Here is an 18,886-nt window from a genome sequence, read left to right on the forward strand (position 1 = left end):
AAAATGTGAATACAAAGAAGAAAGGACACACTTTTTCCAAAAAAAATAAATAAATAAATAAATAAATAAAAAAAGGACGCTACACATAGCTAAATATGGCCATGTCCCAACATTTGAGATGCGTTGTTGACATCGAATTCAAAATTATTGTGGGTGGGTTTGCCATGTTTGGCAAACACGCATATCATTCGTTTTTATTTAGATTTCAACACAGGATCCCAAGGTTTGGGGGAATCGAGGTTGTATACTCTAGCCTTTCCTTCTCAATAGTATATCTATGCAAAGTGATTCTGGTCAACAAACTAACATCCAAAGGGACTTTTCAGAGTTTAATATTATAGTGCAAATAAGCATTCACAAACTTAAAATAGCACATTCTGTTACTTACCTTGCATTAGGAGATATGCTAACCAGGGGCTTGAAAGAGTCTTGAAGATACACCTCTATTGGAAATAAGAAAAGACAAATATGAATTTTGCCTTTAAGATATTACAAGTACATTATGTTACATATTAATAAAGGATTTTCACCTCTCCAGGTTTCAATTTTGTGCTCTTCCAACTCATATATCTGAACCTGAAAATTTACAATAAGTGAATGGAGGGATCAAGTAATGCAGAAACGAAGAGAAAGTGCATGTTTGACCAAAAATAAGGTCAAATATACATAAACTCCATCCACGGTTGTTTTAGTTAAGTTTGAGATTTAATTGGTTGCATCTATTCAGTGTCTACATCTTACCAATGGAGATTTGTAATAGCGATGAAGAATGTTAATGAAGTCTGTGATGGTTAGCATACCTGCAGAGCAGAAACAGGAGTCCATTATTATTCAACTTCTTTTTTTTTTTTAGTGCAACAGAGCCAAATGAAAGTTACTCTTACCAACGAAACACTGCTTCTTGCTATCCCATAAAGGCGCAGCTCGCACCCCGTTAGAAACAAGAGCAAAAAAGGCCTTTTTCACCTGAGGATGAATTGCACAACAGATTAAAGCTATACTAGATCATGAAAAATATATGTATTTAATTTAGGGCTTTTGTTTTACCTGAAGTGATGTATCAAACACAACTAATTTGGAGCTGGTGGGCACAAGGTCATAACAACGATGGGACTTCATAAACCTGGTGTACACATTGTGTTCTGGATCTACAGGAATGAGAATCAGCTGTCACTATTTTCTAAAAATAACTGTTTCCCAGCATGACAGACTGTGTTGCAAGCCCCTTACCTTCAATGACTGGGTCCTTCTTGCTCTCAAGATCATCAATAGTTACTGGAATCTGAAAGATAACGTTTATATCACCAAATGAAGTAATATTTTTTGGTTGCGTTCTATTATATCACACCAATATTGCTCTGACACTACAACACTTTATTTTATACATTTTAATATTTACAATTTTTGGGGCACAAAAGAGATACATCCATACAAAGCATTTCTAGAAATAACCTGATATTTCTAGAAGTGGTTATTTCTAGAAAAATGGTTGTGTTTATGTAAAGTTTCGCAACCTGATATATTGGGTAAGATGTGGGAATGTCTGTTTTTGACATGCACGACAAAGTCAGATCTGAAGTTTATTGTTTGTTTTAAAGAAGTTTATCGTAGCTGATGTCGGAAAAAAAGTTTAAAGACCGTAAGAAGTACAGCCCAATGAGTCCTCTGATAAACGTGTATTCACTGGAAGTGTCGCTGACAGGTCAGCTGTTTCCAGAGGAGTCATGAAAACCACGAAAATGTGAACAGTTTCATTGTTTATGACTTGACTCTGAGACGTGGGTAACTGTACTTTAACACCGAGCCATAGACTGCACTTAAGCAGCTGGCTAAACATCAAACAGTATAACTTTGCAGTCAAATAAGATCCTCTGTAATTAGTGAGATAATTTTGTGATTTCTAGGTGTCCAAAAAGACTCGGTTACACTGACAAGTAACGAAACTTTGGAAAATAAATAAATACTATAACAGAAAGGTTAGCGGAGTATTACCTAGCCTGTCAGTCAGTTGACATTACTGAGCCTGTCGAGGTGACTTTCTACTTACGCTAAGGCTCTTAAGCTGCGTCATTATGTCGCGTATTGTTACATTTTACTGGTAATTGTGACAGGTACCGGGACTGATAATTATATCCGTTTTCCTGACAACTGACTAAGTGCAATAATAAGCGGGTTGGCCCCAACGACCACTCCACCAAGAATTTGCTCGCTAGCTAGCTTGTACCGTTAGCATGCTTCAAAAAGTCGGGTAAGTTCATTTGGTTTAAACGTGAGAAAGCTGGGTGGAAAACCTCTCTGTATATGCAAGCTACTAACTTACACACTCCATGTTCCATTCGCTGATTCGCTTCTCTGTAGCCGGTTTCGTGTGCAGCTCTCCAAACCTCGAAGGTCTTCCGCTAACTAACTAACAACGATCAGCATGAATGGTTGTGTTGTCTCTGCCGTAATTGCCGTAATATTGCCGCACTCCAGGGATGTCATTTTAGCTCTGAAGCAGGTAGCGCTCAGGAGTAAAGAATTTGTAGTTTGTTTTATTATTGTGTAAATAAAAAAGCGTTTAGGAGTCCTATGGAATATTACTTTTAAGGAAAACTGAAAAATTCCCCAACTATTTAGAGTTACTCTGTTGTCTTGGAACTCTTGCATTCAGATGCTACGTAAAGTTTGGTTGAACAAAAAAAAGTTAACGCTTAAGAAAATCTTCTCTAGTGCTTTTTGGCTCAGACAACTTAAAAAAAAAGGTTTTGGTTGATAAGGTATATTCAGGTATATACAGTAATATGTGGGACTCAGCCACTATTGAGCAGTATGAAGATGGGAAATTGGGGACATTGGTAAATATTGAAAAAACTGGCTGAGAAAATACGTGAGTCTTCTCAGTTTCAGTTTCAGAGCAGAATAATTAGAAGCAGCATAACCTCTAACATATAACAATAATACTATATAATAAAAGAAGAAAGTAGACTATACACGTCACAAGCATCTCTCTCTCTCACACACACACACGTACAGGATGGGCCATTTATATGGATACACCGTAATAAAACGGGAGTGGTTGGTGATATTAAAGTCCTGTTTGTGGCACATTAGTATATGTGAGGGGGCAAACTCCTCAAGATGGGTGGTGACCATGGTGGCCATTTAGAACTCGGCCATCTTGGATACAACTTTTGTTTTTTTTCAATAGGAAGAGGGCCATGTGACACATCAGACTTATTGGTAATGTCACAAGAAAAACAATGGTGTGCTTGGTTTCATCCAGTATCCGTAGTTTCAGGTGCTATACATCTCGTATCTTCACACCATAGACAATTGCCTTCACATGACCCCAAAGATAAAAGTCTAAGGGGGTCAGATCGGGAGACCTTGGGGGCCATTCAACTGGCCCACGACGACCAATCCACTTTCCAGGAAACTGTTCATCTAGGAATGCTCGGCCCTGGCACCCGTAATGTAGTGGTGCACCATCTTCTGGAAAATCTCAGGGAACGTGCCAGCTTCAGTGCATAAAGAGGGAAACACATCATCATGTAGCAATTTCAAATATCCAGCGGCCTTGAGGTTTCCATTGATGAAGAATGGACCCACTATCGTTGTACCCCATATACCACACCAAACCATCACTTTTGTTGTTCCAACAGTCTTGGAGGGATCCATCCAATGTGGGTTAGTGTCAGACCAATAGCGGTGGTTTTGTTTGTTAACTTCACCGTTCACATAAAAGTTTGCCTCATCACTGAACAAAATCTTCTGCATGAACTGAGGGTCCTGTTCCAATTTTTGTTTTGCCCATTCTGCAAATTCTGTGTGCCGATCTGGGTCATCCTCGTTGAGATGCTGCAGCAGCTGGAGTTTGTAAGGGTGCCATTTGTGAGTAGCTAATATCCGCCGAAGGATGTTCGACTAATGCCACTCTCCAGTGACATGCGACAAGTGCTACACTGTGGGCTCTTGCTGAATGAAACTAGGACAGCCACTGATGTTTCTTCATTAGTGACAGTTTTCTTGTGTCCACATTTTGGCAAATCAAACACGGAACCAGTTTCACGAAACTTAGCAAGCAGTTTGCTGACTGTAGCATGGGAGTTGAGTGGTCTCGTAGGGTGTCTTGCATTGAAATCTGCTGCAGTGACCCAGTTATATATATATATGCACAATTTTACACCTGATAACTGTTTTGCAGAGCAGTAGAAGCATCTCCCTTTATGAATATTATCAGAAATACCACCAGTATCTCTTTTATAAGGCAAAAACAATGTGACTTAATTGCAGTTTTTGGAAAAATACAATTTTGATTTGACTCAAATATAATGCCAGTACTAACTACCAGTACCATTTATTTTCAAATAATATAAATATGGCTATTTTACAGGACACTGAAAACCCAAATCACACCTCTAAATTTCTAAAAAAAAAACAAAAGAAAAAAAAAACCTTTACTACACTGAACTCAATAAATTTCCTTACTTCCTTCTCTTTGTATTTTCCACAGTGATTTATTTCTTCCTCATTAATAGCTGAACTTTTATCTGGTGAGACTTCTGCACTTTATCTCCATCATCTGTATCACATAAACAAAGAACTACACGCAACTTAAATCCCATAGCTTTATTATTATTTGTGATTTTTTTTTTTAAAGAAAGTATGTCAATATGAATATTTAACATGATTTCAAAACTGAAAAAGAACCCCTTTTTATGCATTTAGTTTAAGTAGCTTTGGGAATCACTATAGAACAACAACAAAAAACCCCAATTGGAATCATCTGCTAACAGCAAAAAATTTTCATCACATATATCACCAATATAATCAATATTCACAATATTAAGGATGCTCTAATATATTGGTATCTGCATATAATTGTCCTATTGACCATCATCGGCCTGTTAAATAATACTAGATGGACTGATGTCAGCAGTTAGTTTCTCTATTGAGTAACATCAAATTTGAATGGGTAGAGTACTCAAATCTTGTAGTAAAGGGCAATAAAACTTAAAATAAAATAAAAAAATTTCTTGTACAAAAAGCAGATTTAATAAAACTAATTTCACAAGCTAAGTTCCAAAAAAAGGGGGGGGGGGGCAAAGTCATCAGGCACATCAGATGAGTAACAGATTTATTTATATACAAAACTGTTTACAGCAAGATTTCTGAATCAACATTGACCCATAGGGAAATATTGGTGTTCAGGTGTACGACACCTACACCCAAGGTGTCAAGTTAACAGAAGGGGGGAAAAATACTTTTAAGAGCACCTTGAGTCATGAAAGGAAGCAGATGAGGGAGTTTGAACAACAGTAAGGCACAAGACACAGCATCACCAGCTTCTGTTCAACCATCGTCATCAATTTGCAGCTATTCATTCAGCACAGCACTTGATAAAAAGTTACAATTAACCACTAAAGGTACAACATCGGGATTATGGGGAGAAGCTCCACAGTTTGTCACATATTCATAAGGCTACAGATTCTATGAGGAAAAACAAAAAAAACACATCATCATTAAGGACCTCAAGTATCTGACTGCAACCATGCAAGTCCACAGTTTGAATTCAGTGGACTGCATACCATACTGACTTGGCTTTATCGAACCCACAGGAACCATCAAATCAAAACCACCAGATCAAAAAAGATAATAATAAATTCTAAGCTAACTCAGGCATTTTGCCACTTAACCTTACACAATGTTAAAAAGTATTTAAAAAAAAACCCTCAATGTTCATAATTAACAATGCACATATATGCATAAACTCTACTTAGGATATTTAAGAGAGCAAAACTGCATCACTCAAGAGATAACCAATGATACCAAAAACCAATTTCTAAGATTAAATTTTTATTTTATTTTATTTTTTTAAAAAGGCCATAAGTGGTAAATAGCAAAGATCTACTCAAATCTATCCTAAATCTCTCTGAGTGCTGTCCATAACATCTTTATTACAGTTAATCAGAAATTAAAATGTAGAAACAATGACAGTCTGTTTATCAGAACCTAAGATGTGAGTTGTCAAATATTTGAATATATAACAGACTTCTCTTGTCATAAAGATACAGCCCCACAGTTCATTAGTGAAAGGTACCTGAAGATGAGGAGACAAAGTTATTACAGTGAGGACTGTGAAACCACAGTGGGATATCTAATGTACAATGTCAGTATAGGCTATCCAAAGAAACCCACCATTTGTAAGAAACAATAACACTTTAACACCACATTTAAAGCAATGTGAACTGCGACTCTGCATCGATGCCAAAAAAGACCAGCTGAAGTAATACACCAGTCCTCGGAAAGACCATTAACCAGCCATCACTGGAGAGTAATAAGGCATATGCCAGTGATTTCTCAAAGATTAGGGGGGAAATGATGCAATCAACATGAAGCAACAAATCTGAATGTCTAATTTTGTTTTCCGAGGATTTTGCTCAACTCAACTCAAAAAAAAGAAAAAAAGAAAAAAGAAAAATCAAGATTATGCCCAGACGTAGCTTACATTTCAATATTGGAAGGTGGTGTTCATCGAAGATGCTGCTTTGTTTAAAACAGAGTTTAATCCTTGTCTTAGAAACTTCTGTCTCAGTTTCTCAACTGTCTGAGCAGTTGCTTTGCTATGTAAATTAATCTAACATCACAATGAAGCAGAAAAGTTCCACCGCTGTGTCTTGGTGTCGGTGAGGTCACGATTGGCAAGCTGGTGAAGTTGTGCCTCCTGTCTTCAGTAAGTTAGCTTACTGATGTGTTGGATACACTTTCACATCACAATGCACTTCTTCTCCTCTGGGGGAGCATTGCCATCAGCTTTCTCCATCTCCAAAATGATCCGCTTGAAAACCTCCACAGCAGTCTGCATCGCAAGAATGTTGCCATTAGAGTGTTAATGTTCTCAGAAATTAATGTGGACTCGCTAGCATTCAGAGTTAGCATTCAATAAGATATTTCTCACTACCTCGTTTTCCTTGGCTGAGGACTCCATGAATGCAGCACCCCAGGAATCAGCAAGTTTTTTTCCCTCCTCTGGCTTGATAACCCTGAAAGGAAAAAAAACAAAACAAAACAACAACAAGCAAAACAAACAAACAAACAAAAATAAATACATAAATATTAGAATATTAAAAACAAAAAGGTGCCATTGGTACAGTTACCATTCTACTAAGATATATTTTTTACACTTTCCGAAATCTGGATTACCTTTCCATATGGAGATCTTTTTTGTTCCCTACAAGAACAGTTGGGACCCTAAAAAGACAAAAGCCTGATTGTATTAAACATAACTTAAAGAGAAAAAAAAAAAAGAAAAGAAAAGGGAACAAAAAGACAACATAGAAAATATTGAAATTTAAAGAACCAGCTAAACTTACTGAATCTTCCCAACCATGTCTAGCAGTTTATCATGTAGAACCTGCACAACTTCAAAACTGAACAGAAAGATATTTCAGCATGTGAGACACTGATCAGACAGTAGATTTAACATACATCTTATGTATCTATAATTTATCACAATAAACATTTTGTACAAAAAAAACCTAAAACAAAAAAAAAACAAAAAACTACAGCCTGGAAAATTATAATAAAGTGGATTTGATTGAAAAACACTTTATGACAGTAAGAAAAAAGAGAATATAACATGACTGCAAAAAATAAGGGTAAAAAAAAGACTACACTTGTGTTTTCTGATTAGTGTATTATCAGCTTCCCTCGGAGGCTATATCTGAAAATATGTCAAATCACAGTGTTGGTATGATTTTCTAGAAACATAAAGCATGGCAGTTGTAGTACAAAGAGTCTGGAAACCTGTGCTAGTGTATCCAAAATCAGTCCCAATCATCAACTCACCTCTTCATGGAAGTCACTGAATAGACAAGGACATAGCCATGGATGTCCATTGAGTGGGATTGTGGAAAAATTGAGTACTCATCCTACAGACAAGGGCAAATAAGACATCTGAGCACATGTTATGACATGGGCAAATTATCGACTGAAAAATGCTCGGCGTTAGTTTACATATTAACATAAACTACTTACTTGTCCAGCTGTATCAACTAGCTGAAGATTGAAGTCTTGACCATTCACACTGACCATTTTGTTAAAGGCTTTGTTAAAGGAAAGAAAGGTGAACTAGTTTTACAATTCAGTATATGCAATCAAACAGGAAAAAATGTCTTTGTTGTAACACTGTACCAAAAAAGAAAAAACTAATGGCAAACTTACTGTTTTCAATGGTGGGGTCATAGGAATCGACAAACTGCCCTTCCACAAACTGTATTGTAAGGGATGACTTTCCTGAGCGTTAAAAAATAAAATAAAAACATAAACAAACATTATGCAGTTAGTTACAATTATTCTGAGACATGATTTAAACAGCTTGTGCTTGTTGTTGATTTCTTGATCGTTTAAGCCTTTATATTGTAGATAAGTAATTTTAACACACTACAAATCCTACAAATTCTACAACCTGGTCAGGAATTTAAGATGTATTGCCACAGTAAATGTTTAACATAGTTATTTTAATGTCCAATTATAGTCCCCCTGTGGTGTCTAGATAAGCTAACATTACCAGGCCTCTGGAGAACTTCAGCACATGTTGGGGAGGTAATTTAGCCATTTGAATCAGCTGTGTTGGATCAAGAACACATCTAAAACCTGCAGGACACCGGCACTCGAGGCCTTGAGTTGCCTACCCCTGTAGACGTATCTGCTATACAACCATAAAATGCTGACATGTAGCATTCCTATGGGGTTATGTTCTGTTACAGCTATAAACGTTTTATGAGTATATACAAATTTTATGTAGGCATGTAAATGAATTTAGAATTATAATTTATCTAAGTATTGATGTGATAAAAGTTTTCACAGTGACAAAACTGATATTTCTCTGTAAAACACCTGCACATATTATAGTACAGTTTCTGAATCAGAACTGTAGATTATTTAATTATGGACATACAGAAAGAGAAACGTTTTTAAGTGCTATTTCAAAAGAACACAGTTTTAAAGGAAGTACTGTACAAAGTCTTAAATCTTAAAGATACTAACAATTAAGTTAAATTACATGTATATTTCTTTAAATACCAGAATTTTTACTTTTTAAAAAAAAATTCTAATTAGGTAATTAGGTTTAGTTTTCAGTTAGTGGGTTTGTTCATTTCAGTTTGGTTTTTATTATTTTAGTTTCATTTTTAGTTTCTGTGACAAATACTGATATTTCTCTGTAAAACACATGCACCTATTACTATACCGATGCTGATTCAAAACTGTAGTTGATTTATTTGTAGACTTTAAGAAAGAAACTCTCTTTCAAGAGTTTTGTTTTGTTTTTTTAAAACAACAGATTTTAAAAGGACATACTTTACACTCTCCTTTTTAATACAGACGCCGACACTTGTGTAAACAAAAAGTCACTAGGCCAGAACAACAAATTATGGCGCTTCATTGGTCACACAATGAGGTTTCATAATTTAAACTAATTTAAATAATACAATAAGAGGTTTATTCTTGTTGCAGATTGAGTTTCTTAAAATCTGGACGTTATGATTGACCTGCTAAACTAGAAGTTTGGAGTACACATTACTTGGCACTCCACCAGGTTATCCCCGGCTAAGTTTATTTTCACCGGTCACCTTTCATCTAGAAACGTGTGGATACAACTGTACAGCAACACTGGTTGACTTGAAGGTGCTTTAGTAGTTAATGTAGAAGAGAAAAAAAGAGCCCTGAGAAACAAAGGTAAGCTAGCGTTACTGTTGTACTTCGGATACGCTCACAAGGAAAACAAAGCCAGGACGTTAGCCTGTTACCCAAGCTAGCTGTGCAAGAGCTCGAACCTGTACTCACCTACAGACCGGTAACCTATAACGGCGATCTTTCTGTATTTCGGTTGAGGCATTGTAGTGAAAAACGGTGTTGAGTAGGTCTTTGAAAAATGTAGTACGCCACCTATATTTACTATCTAAGCAAACTTTTATCGCCACATTCGTCTCGCGTCACGTGACAACAACAAACTTTTTCGAGCCGCCGCTCGAGTTCTCCGCTGGGCCTCAAACTGGAACTGCAGAGTTTAGCTACCGTAAATACAGCTTATAGTCGTATAAAACTAAGCCCCTGCCTTCATCCAGTACATCATCGATTCTGGTGGGTATTCTGAAAGGATGTAACTGTCGTTTCAACCCAAAGTGGAAACGGGGAGGGGGGGAGGAAAAAAAAGCTGGTTCAACGCGGTCGCTGCTATCTGCAAGTCAAACTGACGGAAACTGTCATTGTGTAAGCACACCGTCGTAAAATCAGCCCACACGTCAGAGCGGCACGGGCCGTTTGCACAGCAGAGGTCACTCTTTGTACGTCCCAGCGTGTGCGTGACCACCATACTTACTTTTTTTTAGACTTTTCCAGACCGACCTTCAATGCACAGTACCCGGAGAAATGTCAGATAAAGCAGTGTTGATTTTCCAAGTTTCAGTGCAGACATGATTTTTTTTAGACTTAGGGGGCATTCTACAATTGGGGGACAATTTACTTAAAAAATAATAATAAGCAATAAATCAAAGGTAAACGTTTTATGATATATATTATTTGTTGTGTGCTATGCAATTTTAAAGATATTGTGTGGAGAGAGATTTGTAAGTAATTTTGGACCCGCTGAAGTCTAAAAGAAATTACTGTATCTCTGGCAAATACATACTCAGGACTGTTTAATAATATTTCATATGTTTTTAATAAATGTTTGTAATGTTTGTTTTATATGTATAGTACCAGAGTTGCATATCTGTGCTAGTTTTAGCGTTTTCTTGGAAAAAGATGTCAGCTGCAGAATGTGATGTAGTGTAAAAGTCGAGAATGAATTTGGGTAACATGTTAAAATGACACTCAGAAAAGATTGGGGAAAAATAAAAAATATGCCAAAGAGGACTGACTTTTGGTCTAGCCATGGTATTAGCACATGTCAACTCCTTTTTGTCATGTTGCTTACTTTTTTGTCTCTTCCTTTTCCAGGCCAAGTAGGTTTCAGGAAGTTGATTGCACACACGCTGTGGGAAACAATTTGCAGAATATAATTGTTGTTCTTTAAAATATGTTGATGTTGAATAAATGGTTTAAAAAATATAAGGGACATATGTGGATGAACAGAAATTGTGGATTTATATCTTATTTTAACTGTTATATTTGACATGGTTACCAAGAAGCTGGGATGAGAGAGGAGGAGTTATAGGTTTGGACTATTTAATTAGTTTTTAGGGAGGGTTTTTTTTTTTACTTTTTTTAAAATTATTATTCTTAATTCAGTTTAGTTTCAGTTAGTTTCATAGCAGGTTTGACCATTTGAGTTTAGTTTTTGTTGTTTGAAAATGTTCAGATTTTTTATTTATTTATTTAGTTAGTCAGTTTCAGTCTTTGTAAGTATTGTTTGGAGGGCATATGTGAGACGCACGATTTAGGAAAACTAGTATAACGTTCAGTCTTGTAGAACTCCAAGGTCTCAATAAACACATCCACCAAAGTGTCATCATAAGGAAGATTGTTTCCACCACTAATTAATATTTTTCCTGTAAGTTGATCAGGCTATCTAACGTGAAAATTGGATATAATAACTTGACATTTTTCACTTACTTCTTTTTGTTGTCGTTTTTCTTCAGTGGCAGAAACAAGCCTTAATATCACCACACATGTTGTAATAACAAATTTTACCAAACCAACAAATACTAAAACAACATTTCCTCTAAATGTTTTATTTCCTTTTGGTTTTTTCACAAAATAATTTCAGTTATTTTTAGTTTTTTTAAATCTTTTTTAAATGCATTTCATCAGCTTATAATGTATTTATTCAAAATATGAATCTCAAAGATAACCGCTAAAGGATATCATTTTAATACACTGGAAAAAACCACCCGATTTACCTTTTGTAAACACAGAGTATGTGGCAGGAAGAGAAAAGTACCCAGCTCTGATCCACAGCAGTAGTGGGAAAAGTATTATGATTCCTTGCTGAGTACAATTATCTGTATATTGATGCAAAACACATTTAAAAACAGTCTGATGGGAAGAGGAATCACTCATTGCTGGATCAGTGACTAAAACCTTTGCCCAGGTCTTTAAAACCTGTATGAGCACCACCGGGAAAATGTGCAAAAAAATTAGTGCTAGTGCCAGCTGCCACAAACATATATAATAAAACTGAAATAAAAAGAAACGTGTATTTAATTATTTATTTAGGCTGGGTTAAACAATGCCGCAGCGGAATACATTTATTTGAGTGACTTGTTTATATGTTCAGCTGAAGTCATAATCATGTTCTTTTTTTAAAAACGTATTCTCTAACAGTGAAGATGCATACCTCACCATTTAGTTATTTCGTTTAAGACAAGACATACTGGGAATTGATGGGATGAACCATCAGGAGCTGTAAAGAAATCTCTCTCCAGAAGAATGCAGTCCTAGGAACAGAAAGCATACTGCATAGAACCCACAGGCTTGGGATCTTAGCATCTGGTGTGTGTTAACACAATGCCATAATCTTCCCAGGAGTGGATGTGCTAGCAAATTCACGCCAAGGTCAAACCATGCAGTGCTCAGAAAAAATGCCAAAAAACCCCCAAGACTCACATCTTGGACTCCATATTCCTCAGTTAGCATGTAAATGATAAAGTTCATGACAGTACAATTAGAAAATGACTGAACAAGTATGACTTGTTTTTAAAGGGTTGCCATGAGAAACAATCTTCTCTCTTAAAAAAATATAGCAGCACAGCTAAGGTTTGCAAGGTTACTTTTGAAGAAACCATTAACAAAGAAATCTTGGGCTATTTGTAACTAAAAGTGGTTGTGTTGAAAATATTTTTAATTTAATATTCAACATAAATTATTACAAATTAATTTGCATGCTTGCTTTATGAGCCGGGTGATGGTTGTGCAGTTAACCAGAGCTCTGGGAAACGGGTATCTGTTGCTGCGTTGGAGATGTAACCCGGAAATTATTTGAAGCTGGAGGTAAACCCTGCCAGGAAATGCTGCTGTCATAATCAAACAGATGAAAATACGGAATAAGCTCACTGAAACGGCCCTTACAGGGAAAGGTAATTTAGTAGTTACTGGACAACTGGGCAGCTTTAAAACTACTGCTTCTGTGGTGTTGTTTTATACAAGTCAGCTTTAAAGCTGCTAGGGGAGCAGGCCAACAGCTAGCGGGCTAGCTGTAGCATTGTGGCTGGCTGTGGGTGCCATAGCAACCGTTTAGGAAACACTGGCAGTAGTGGCTAGCTCGTTAGGCTAGCGTTGGTTTGTTATGCTAGCGTTAAACACGACGCCGAGGAGTGTCCAAGTCAGCCCTAGTTAATTATTGTCACAAGTCAGCGCTATCTACTCGCATCGCCGCGCATGTTACTTAATTCCAACTTTGCTCCGTGCTTTCTAGCAAGCTGTCGGTGATGGCACACCGCCGTAACGTTAAAGTGTTAAGTTTAGCTAACTTGGCCAACGGTAATTTCCATCACATGCAGTAGGCTAACGTTAGCCGCCAAGGCCGTAAACTTAGGTTACCTCAACGCCACCGTTATGTAAACGTTTGCACCGTTTTTTGTCGTTTATTGTCTCAATTTCCGATTTAATCTTTCTCATGTTAGATTAGCGCAACTTTAAGTCACTTTAGCAGCGTTGTCATCGCTCACCTCAATTGTTAGGGAGTCTTATCTGGGGTTGGTAAGGTTAGGTACGATGCTGAGATTAGCTGCTAGTTAATTATTTTTTTTGCACGATTGATCTTATTGATAGCAACAGACACGGATTTGATTTGATTTTTTAAATTGTTGTTGTTATAAATGAATGGCCGTTCTTGCGCCGCAACAACAAATTAACGATATTACGTCTTAGTTAGAAAATTAAATGTAAGCGTTTATTTAGTTTTTTATCCCTTTGTTAATTGAAAGGGGTGTAGTCTAACGTGCTGTTTACAATCTAAGCCACACCACAATTACTTGATTTCAGAAAATGTCACGTTCCGACCTCAACCTGCAATAATTCATGTTTAAAGAATTAAGCGATTGTAGACAAATGGTTAGGTTTGTGTGCGTGAAAGAGAATTTATGTTTGTCACAAATGTCATTTCAGTATTCAGTCTGAACTAGTATGGATGTTGATGACTGCAATGGACGGTCTTACATATCAGGTGCAGCTCTGATTTATTTAGTCACCCATATATACTTACCTTCTAAATTAGGCATGTTTTTTTTTAAATGATATATCTTATTTTGGTTCTTTTCTTGGCAGCAGGTAGTGGAGACTCTTCATTGGAAAGAGAGTTTTCTGGAGCTCTTGGAGGTCCAACAGTGAGCACCCCAAACAGCAAGGAAAACTCTCCCAGTCGCTCCCTCAGTGGTCAGTGAGAACTTATAGCATCTTCATTAGTTCCATCTATATGAAGCTTTTTATTCTCTCAGTATGATTGTCAAATTTTTATTTTCTAATCTAGATAAATATTTTTATAATCTTCTTTTTTCAGATTATGTTTATACATTAATAATATGAATTTTAAATTAACTTACTGGAGCAGCACTATTCACCCTACAGTGCTGGGGAAAGTATTTTACAGCATTGTGAACTACATCCCATGATTTCCCACTTACATGTTTAAGATCACCGAACAAAATTGAAATATAATCCAAGCAAATACATTATATAACATATATAACTGCAATCAAGCATTTGTGATAACTAGCAGTGATTCTTTCACATTGCTGTGGAGGAATTTTGGCTCACACATCTTTGGAGAATTGTTTTCAAAATGTTTTGAAAACACTGTTGGGTTTTCAAACATAAATGACCTGTTTAAGATCATGCCAAAGCATCTCAATCTGATTTAAGTCCGGATACTGACTAGGCCACTCCAAAATCTTTTTTTATTTTTAGCCAGTCTGAAGTAGGCTTGCTGGTGTGTTTCCGATTATTGTTTTGCTGTATAACACAAATGCTCTTGTACTTCTGTAGCCAACTCCATTAAAGTGGAGTTGTATAGTGATGAAGACCCAGGTCGGAGTACTGAAGATGAGCGAGGAGAGCGGGTGGAGGAAGGAGGTCCAGAGCAAGGTTCTGAGGCTGTCACAAGCTATAGAGAGCTCACCAATTCTGAAACTATGCCAAGTGGAGCCACCAGACTGCCAAATGGAAAGCTCAAGTGTGACATCTGTGGAATGATCTGCATTGGGCCTAATGTGCTTATGGTGCACAAACGCAGCCACACAGGTGATCAGTCAGTTGAGTTTGGATAAATATAGAGATGGTATCTTTGCTTGTTATTAATGAAACTAGGTCAGATGAGGGGGGGGACATCTTGGAATTTTATAGAAAATCAGCATTGTATACAATTGATGTACTATATTGACTTAAAAAAAAACCTTTGAGGTATAGTTGCAACTAACTCAAATTTTTTGAAATAGAAATTATGCTTAAGAGGTTGAGTTACCAAGTTTAAGTTTTCTACAGGTGAGCGACCATTTCAGTGTAATCAGTGTGGCGCGTCCTTCACTCAAAAGGGAAACCTACTCCGCCACATCAAGCTGCACTCAGGGGAGAAGCCCTTTAAATGTCCCTTCTGCAGCTATGCCTGTCGAAGACGGGATGCACTTACCGGCCATCTTCGCACTCATGCAGGTAGGACAGATTCAAGCCTGGTAGGTGTTTGTGTGTTGTTTGCTTCAGTTTTTTTTTCCATTGTAGTGTACAATAACAGTGAAAATGCCGTATTTCCACTTGTTTTACCAGTGTCTTCTCCAACTGTTGGGAAGCCGTATAAGTGCAGCTATTGTGGCCGTAGTTACAAGCAGCAAAGCACTCTGGAGGAGCACCGTGAGCGCTGTCATAGCTATTTACAGAGTCTGGATTTCCAGCAGCCAACCAGTGCACCAAATTCAGGTATGTGTTCATAGATATAACTTGCACAGTATGGTGTTAAAGAAATACCAGCCTCCTAAAGGGAGTGTAGTAGCATCTAATGTAGACATGTAGTTTGCCAGCTTAGCAAGTTAACGCTTAGAACCCACTTTATCCAAACCGGAATTTAGGCAAACACAAATAGAAAATCCTAAAATAAAAGTAATAATAGTTTGTTTATACTCTGTACAGGAGAGGAAATGAGAGAGCTAGAGTTTATACCAGATCCTCTACTGCAGCCATCCTCAGACAAGATGGCATTTATCGATCGGCTCGCCAACAGCATCACCAAACGCAAGAGATCCACGCCACAAAAATTTGTAGGTGAGCATTTGGTCTCAGTGTGGACGGTTTCAGGAAACTCAGAAAGCAATAATCATTACTTGAATTGGAATACAGCATGAAGTAAGACAGAAATCTTTTGTTGTGCTTATATTACCAGCCACTATAATTTTAGATATCCAATTAGCACACAGTATTTATTTGGTTAGGAAAGGTCTGAAAGCTGCTCTCAGTATAGCAATCTAACTGAAAAAAGAAACACACAAGGAAAAAACTAAGTTTTGAGCATCTTGTAAAATTAGGAAAATAACCAGCATCATCGTAAAATAGAGAATGTATCCAAAATGCTGACTGTCATTGTACTGTATTATAAAGTCATATCTTTCTGTGTTGCAGGGCAGAAGCACATACGCCTCAACCTTGCAGATACACCTTACGAGCTCACTGCTAGTTTGGATAAAGATGGAGACATGCACCCAGTGGACCTTGATGCCCCACACTTTACTGGTCTGGGAGGAGAATATGTAGGTGTTGCAGGTACTGGAAGAGGACGGGTATCAGACACACTCAGATCCTTGCACCTTCCCACCAGTCACTCTTCAAGTTTATCAGAACTCAGGCCGATTCACAGCTTCAGTCATGCTCCTGTTCCCCTTGGGCCAAGGTTAGATTGCACAGGGGCAGGAGCTGGCCTGGGAGCTGTGGGTGTTGGGAGCAGGGAGGCAGCAGAGGGTCACGAAGACCTGCCTCCGGGTCGAAATCACGCCCCTTCTCCTAGCAATGGCTGCCAGGATTCTACGGACACAGAAAGCATGGCAGATGAGCCTTACAACAGCTGTGCTCCGACTCCGACTTTGTACAGTAACAACGGCCATCACCTCCTCCACTCTAACAACCATAACCCAGCACCTCCACCCATTGCACACCACAGGAGTCGGGGCAGACACAGCCCCAGTCATGCCAAAGACCGGGAGATGAAAAGAGAGGATGGAGGCCATTCTGCTCTCCCTCCTCCCACACATGCTCCAACACCGAGCTCACCTACGGCACCCTCTTCTACCTCCAAGGAGACTTTTCGGGTTGTAGACGGGGAGGGGCGAGCTGTGCGCTCTTTCCGCTGCGAGCACTGCCGCGTGCTTTTCCTGGACCATGTTATGTTTACAATCCACATGGGTTGCCATGGTTTTCGGCAGCCTTTTGAGTGCAACATCTGTGGCCATCGCAGCCAGGATCGCTATGAATTTTCTTCGCACATTGTCCGTGGAGAGCACATCTTTGACTGAGAATAAAAGGACAGCCTGCTGCCCTTAGTTTTTTTTAAATTTTTTTATTTTACACTGAGAATGGGAACTGGTTGAGTTTGGTCTGCACAAAAGCGAAAGGCATCTGTGATGATGTGAAACTGATGTTCCTAACGACACCGACACAGTTGGCATTAGTGGAAAGCTCGTGTATATGTTTAAAGAATTAGACTAGTAGTTGCTTTCTGTCCACTTTTAACAAGAAATCTATATTAAATTATTAAAGTAGATGAAGAGCCAACACTTTTTCATCCACAGATGTGCCTTGCTCTAAAATTCAGAATTTTAGCTCTGCTGCACACATTATTGTAGACAAATCTGACTTTTGTTGCTGAAATCTTTCACCCCTTGCACACTTTAGCAGAGATGAAAGAAAATGCTAAATATAAAGTTTGTAGGCTTGCAATCCCTACAGAATTTTTTTGACACCTTCTAAAAGCACTTTTTCCAATTAAGTGATTCTCAAACAGACTTTAGGTTCGGCCAGGTTTTTTCCTAGCCCGGGGTTGATTCTGTACAAGTTTTATAATGCAAAGTAAAGTGCAGACCAAACTTAAAAACCAAGTCCAAGTCATGTAGACTTTAATGTTTGAGGGTTTGTCATTGGAATAGAAATGCACTTTGGTTTCAGTGTGAATGGAGTGAACAGAGTGTGTGTGTGTCTGAGAGAAAGGAAAGCTGCAAGATTGTGTGTGATTGTTTTTGAAAGTAAATTTAAAACGTAAAATGGAAAATGAAGGCCTTTATTCCTGTGAGTGAATGCCGTGTTGGAAGTGTATGAATTGTTTTCCTTTTCTATAACTGCTTTTGTTGCACTGATACCTGCCAGAATACAATGACTATATTAAACTATTTTATAGAATACATTAATGACCTGCACATTTCTCTGAAAATGTGAGGAAAAACAGGTGGAATGTTTTTCTCACTAGGAACAGGATTCGAGCATCACTGCCACAACTTGAGAGATTACCGAAGGAGGTTAAGGTGTTTGTTTTCTCCCCGTACAAAAACTCCCTCATATGGCAAACCAACAATAATAATCAACAAATCTGCTTATGTTGTATTTAAACATGATTTTGGTGTTGCGTCATTGTCCCGTGCCTTTCTACACGTTTCTGACCAGACTGAAGGATGTGAGATATAAGATCATTTCTGTCTTGTAGTTTGACTGTAGCTTTTTAATCTATCTAACAGAAGTCTGGCTCCCCCCACCACCCCCAACAGTTTTATCAGCAAAGATCAATTCTGATGCCTGAGCAATGTTGATGATGATGAAATGTGCATGGCTTTTGAAACATGCTGCTATGACATGGGTGTGCAGTAAATCAGTAGCACTTCACTACCGTCCTCATGGGTTAGAAACAAAGACTTTTATTTACATTTTTTTCCTGTTA

At 37.8% G+C, this 18,886-nt stretch overlaps 3 protein-coding genes across 11 annotated transcripts in view; 1 reads left to right on the forward strand and 2 right to left on the reverse strand.

The window, feature by feature from the left end:
* The window catches only part of prkag1 (protein kinase, AMP-activated, gamma 1 non-catalytic subunit), a 6,662-nt gene extending 4,184 nt beyond the window's left edge, over positions 1-2,478 (reverse strand). For both annotated transcript variants that reach the window (XR_311904.1, XM_005739645.1), the window contains exons 1-7: positions 2,321-2,478; positions 1,231-1,282; positions 1,048-1,148; positions 885-966; positions 742-800; positions 531-576; positions 389-443 (exon numbers count right to left, since the gene is read on the reverse strand). Coding sequence is in view for 1 of the 2 variants with exons in the window: in XM_005739645.1 (XP_005739702.1) it covers positions 389-443; positions 531-576; positions 742-800; positions 885-966; positions 1,048-1,148; positions 1,231-1,282; positions 2,321-2,329 (404 nt within the window). In the remaining variant the exon portion in view is untranslated. The remainder of the gene's footprint in view (positions 1-388; positions 444-530; positions 577-741; positions 801-884; positions 967-1,047; positions 1,149-1,230; positions 1,283-2,320) is intronic.
* A 2,627-nt stretch (positions 2,479-5,105) lies between these two features.
* On the reverse strand, positions 5,106-10,291 carry rhebl1 (Ras homolog, mTORC1 binding like 1). The gene is made up of 8 exons (XM_005739650.1): positions 9,829-10,291; positions 8,206-8,277; positions 8,020-8,087; positions 7,831-7,913; positions 7,356-7,412; positions 7,186-7,233; positions 6,944-7,025; positions 5,106-6,841 (listed from the first exon to the last, which is right to left on the reverse strand). Exons 1-8 carry the CDS (start codon positions 9,878-9,880, stop codon positions 6,749-6,751), a joined length of 555 nt encoding a protein of 184 aa, XP_005739707.1. The 5' UTR covers positions 9,881-10,291; the 3' UTR covers positions 5,106-6,748.
* A 2,619-nt stretch (positions 10,292-12,910) lies between these two features.
* Positions 12,911-17,501, forward strand: ikzf4 (IKAROS family zinc finger 4). Of its 8 annotated transcripts, none has more exons than XM_013912526.1 (8): positions 12,911-12,975; positions 14,092-14,149; positions 14,251-14,358; positions 14,968-15,222; positions 15,463-15,630; positions 15,742-15,891; positions 16,102-16,233; positions 16,588-17,501. In XM_013912526.1, the coding sequence occupies exons 2-8, from the start codon at positions 14,110-14,112 to the stop codon at positions 17,472-17,474; spliced, it is 1,740 nt and encodes a 579-aa protein (XP_013767980.1). In that variant the 5' UTR covers positions 12,911-12,975; positions 14,092-14,109; the 3' UTR covers positions 17,475-17,501. The 8 variants fall into 8 exon arrangements, with proteins under 8 accessions (XP_013767980.1, XP_013767984.1, XP_013767986.1 ...); XM_013912530.1 differs by having other exon boundaries at positions 12,921-13,061; positions 14,254-14,358; XM_013912524.1 differs by lacking the exon at positions 12,911-12,975 and adding an exon at positions 13,210-13,464.
* The last annotated feature ends 1,385 nt before the right edge of the window (positions 17,502-18,886 follow it).

This window comes from Pundamilia nyererei, unplaced genomic scaffold (assembly GCF_000239375.1).
Source record: "Pundamilia nyererei isolate P.nyererei 1_Seehausen unplaced genomic scaffold, PunNye1.0 scaffold00092, whole genome shotgun sequence".
NCBI classification, from domain to species: Eukaryota; Metazoa; Chordata; class Actinopteri; order Cichliformes; family Cichlidae; genus Pundamilia; species Pundamilia nyererei.

Bases quoted from the DNA above. Each gene is read 5' to 3' on its own strand.
- ikzf4 (XM_013912526.1), top strand. From the start codon at position 14,110: ATGGATGTTGATGACTGCAATGGACGGTCTTACATATCAG. The intron at 14,359-14,967 runs GTCAGTGAGAAC...GTACTTCTGTAG, and splicing joins TCCCAGTCGCTCCCTCAGTG to CCAACTCCATTAAAGTGGAG. The intron at 15,631-15,741 runs GTAGGACAGATT...TTGTTTTACCAG, and splicing joins CCATCTTCGCACTCATGCAG to TGTCTTCTCCAACTGTTGGG.
- rhebl1 (XM_005739650.1), bottom strand. From the start codon at position 9,880: ATGCCTCAACCGAAATACAGAAAGATCGCCGTTATAGGTTACCGGTCT. The intron at 7,234-7,355 runs GTAAGTTTAGCT...TTGTCTTTTTAG, and splicing joins GACATGGTTGGGAAGATTCA to GGTCCCAACTGTTCTTGTAG. The intron at 6,842-6,943 runs GTAGTGAGAAAT...CTTGCGATGCAG, and splicing joins CCTCAGCCAAGGAAAACGAG to ACTGCTGTGGAGGTTTTCAA.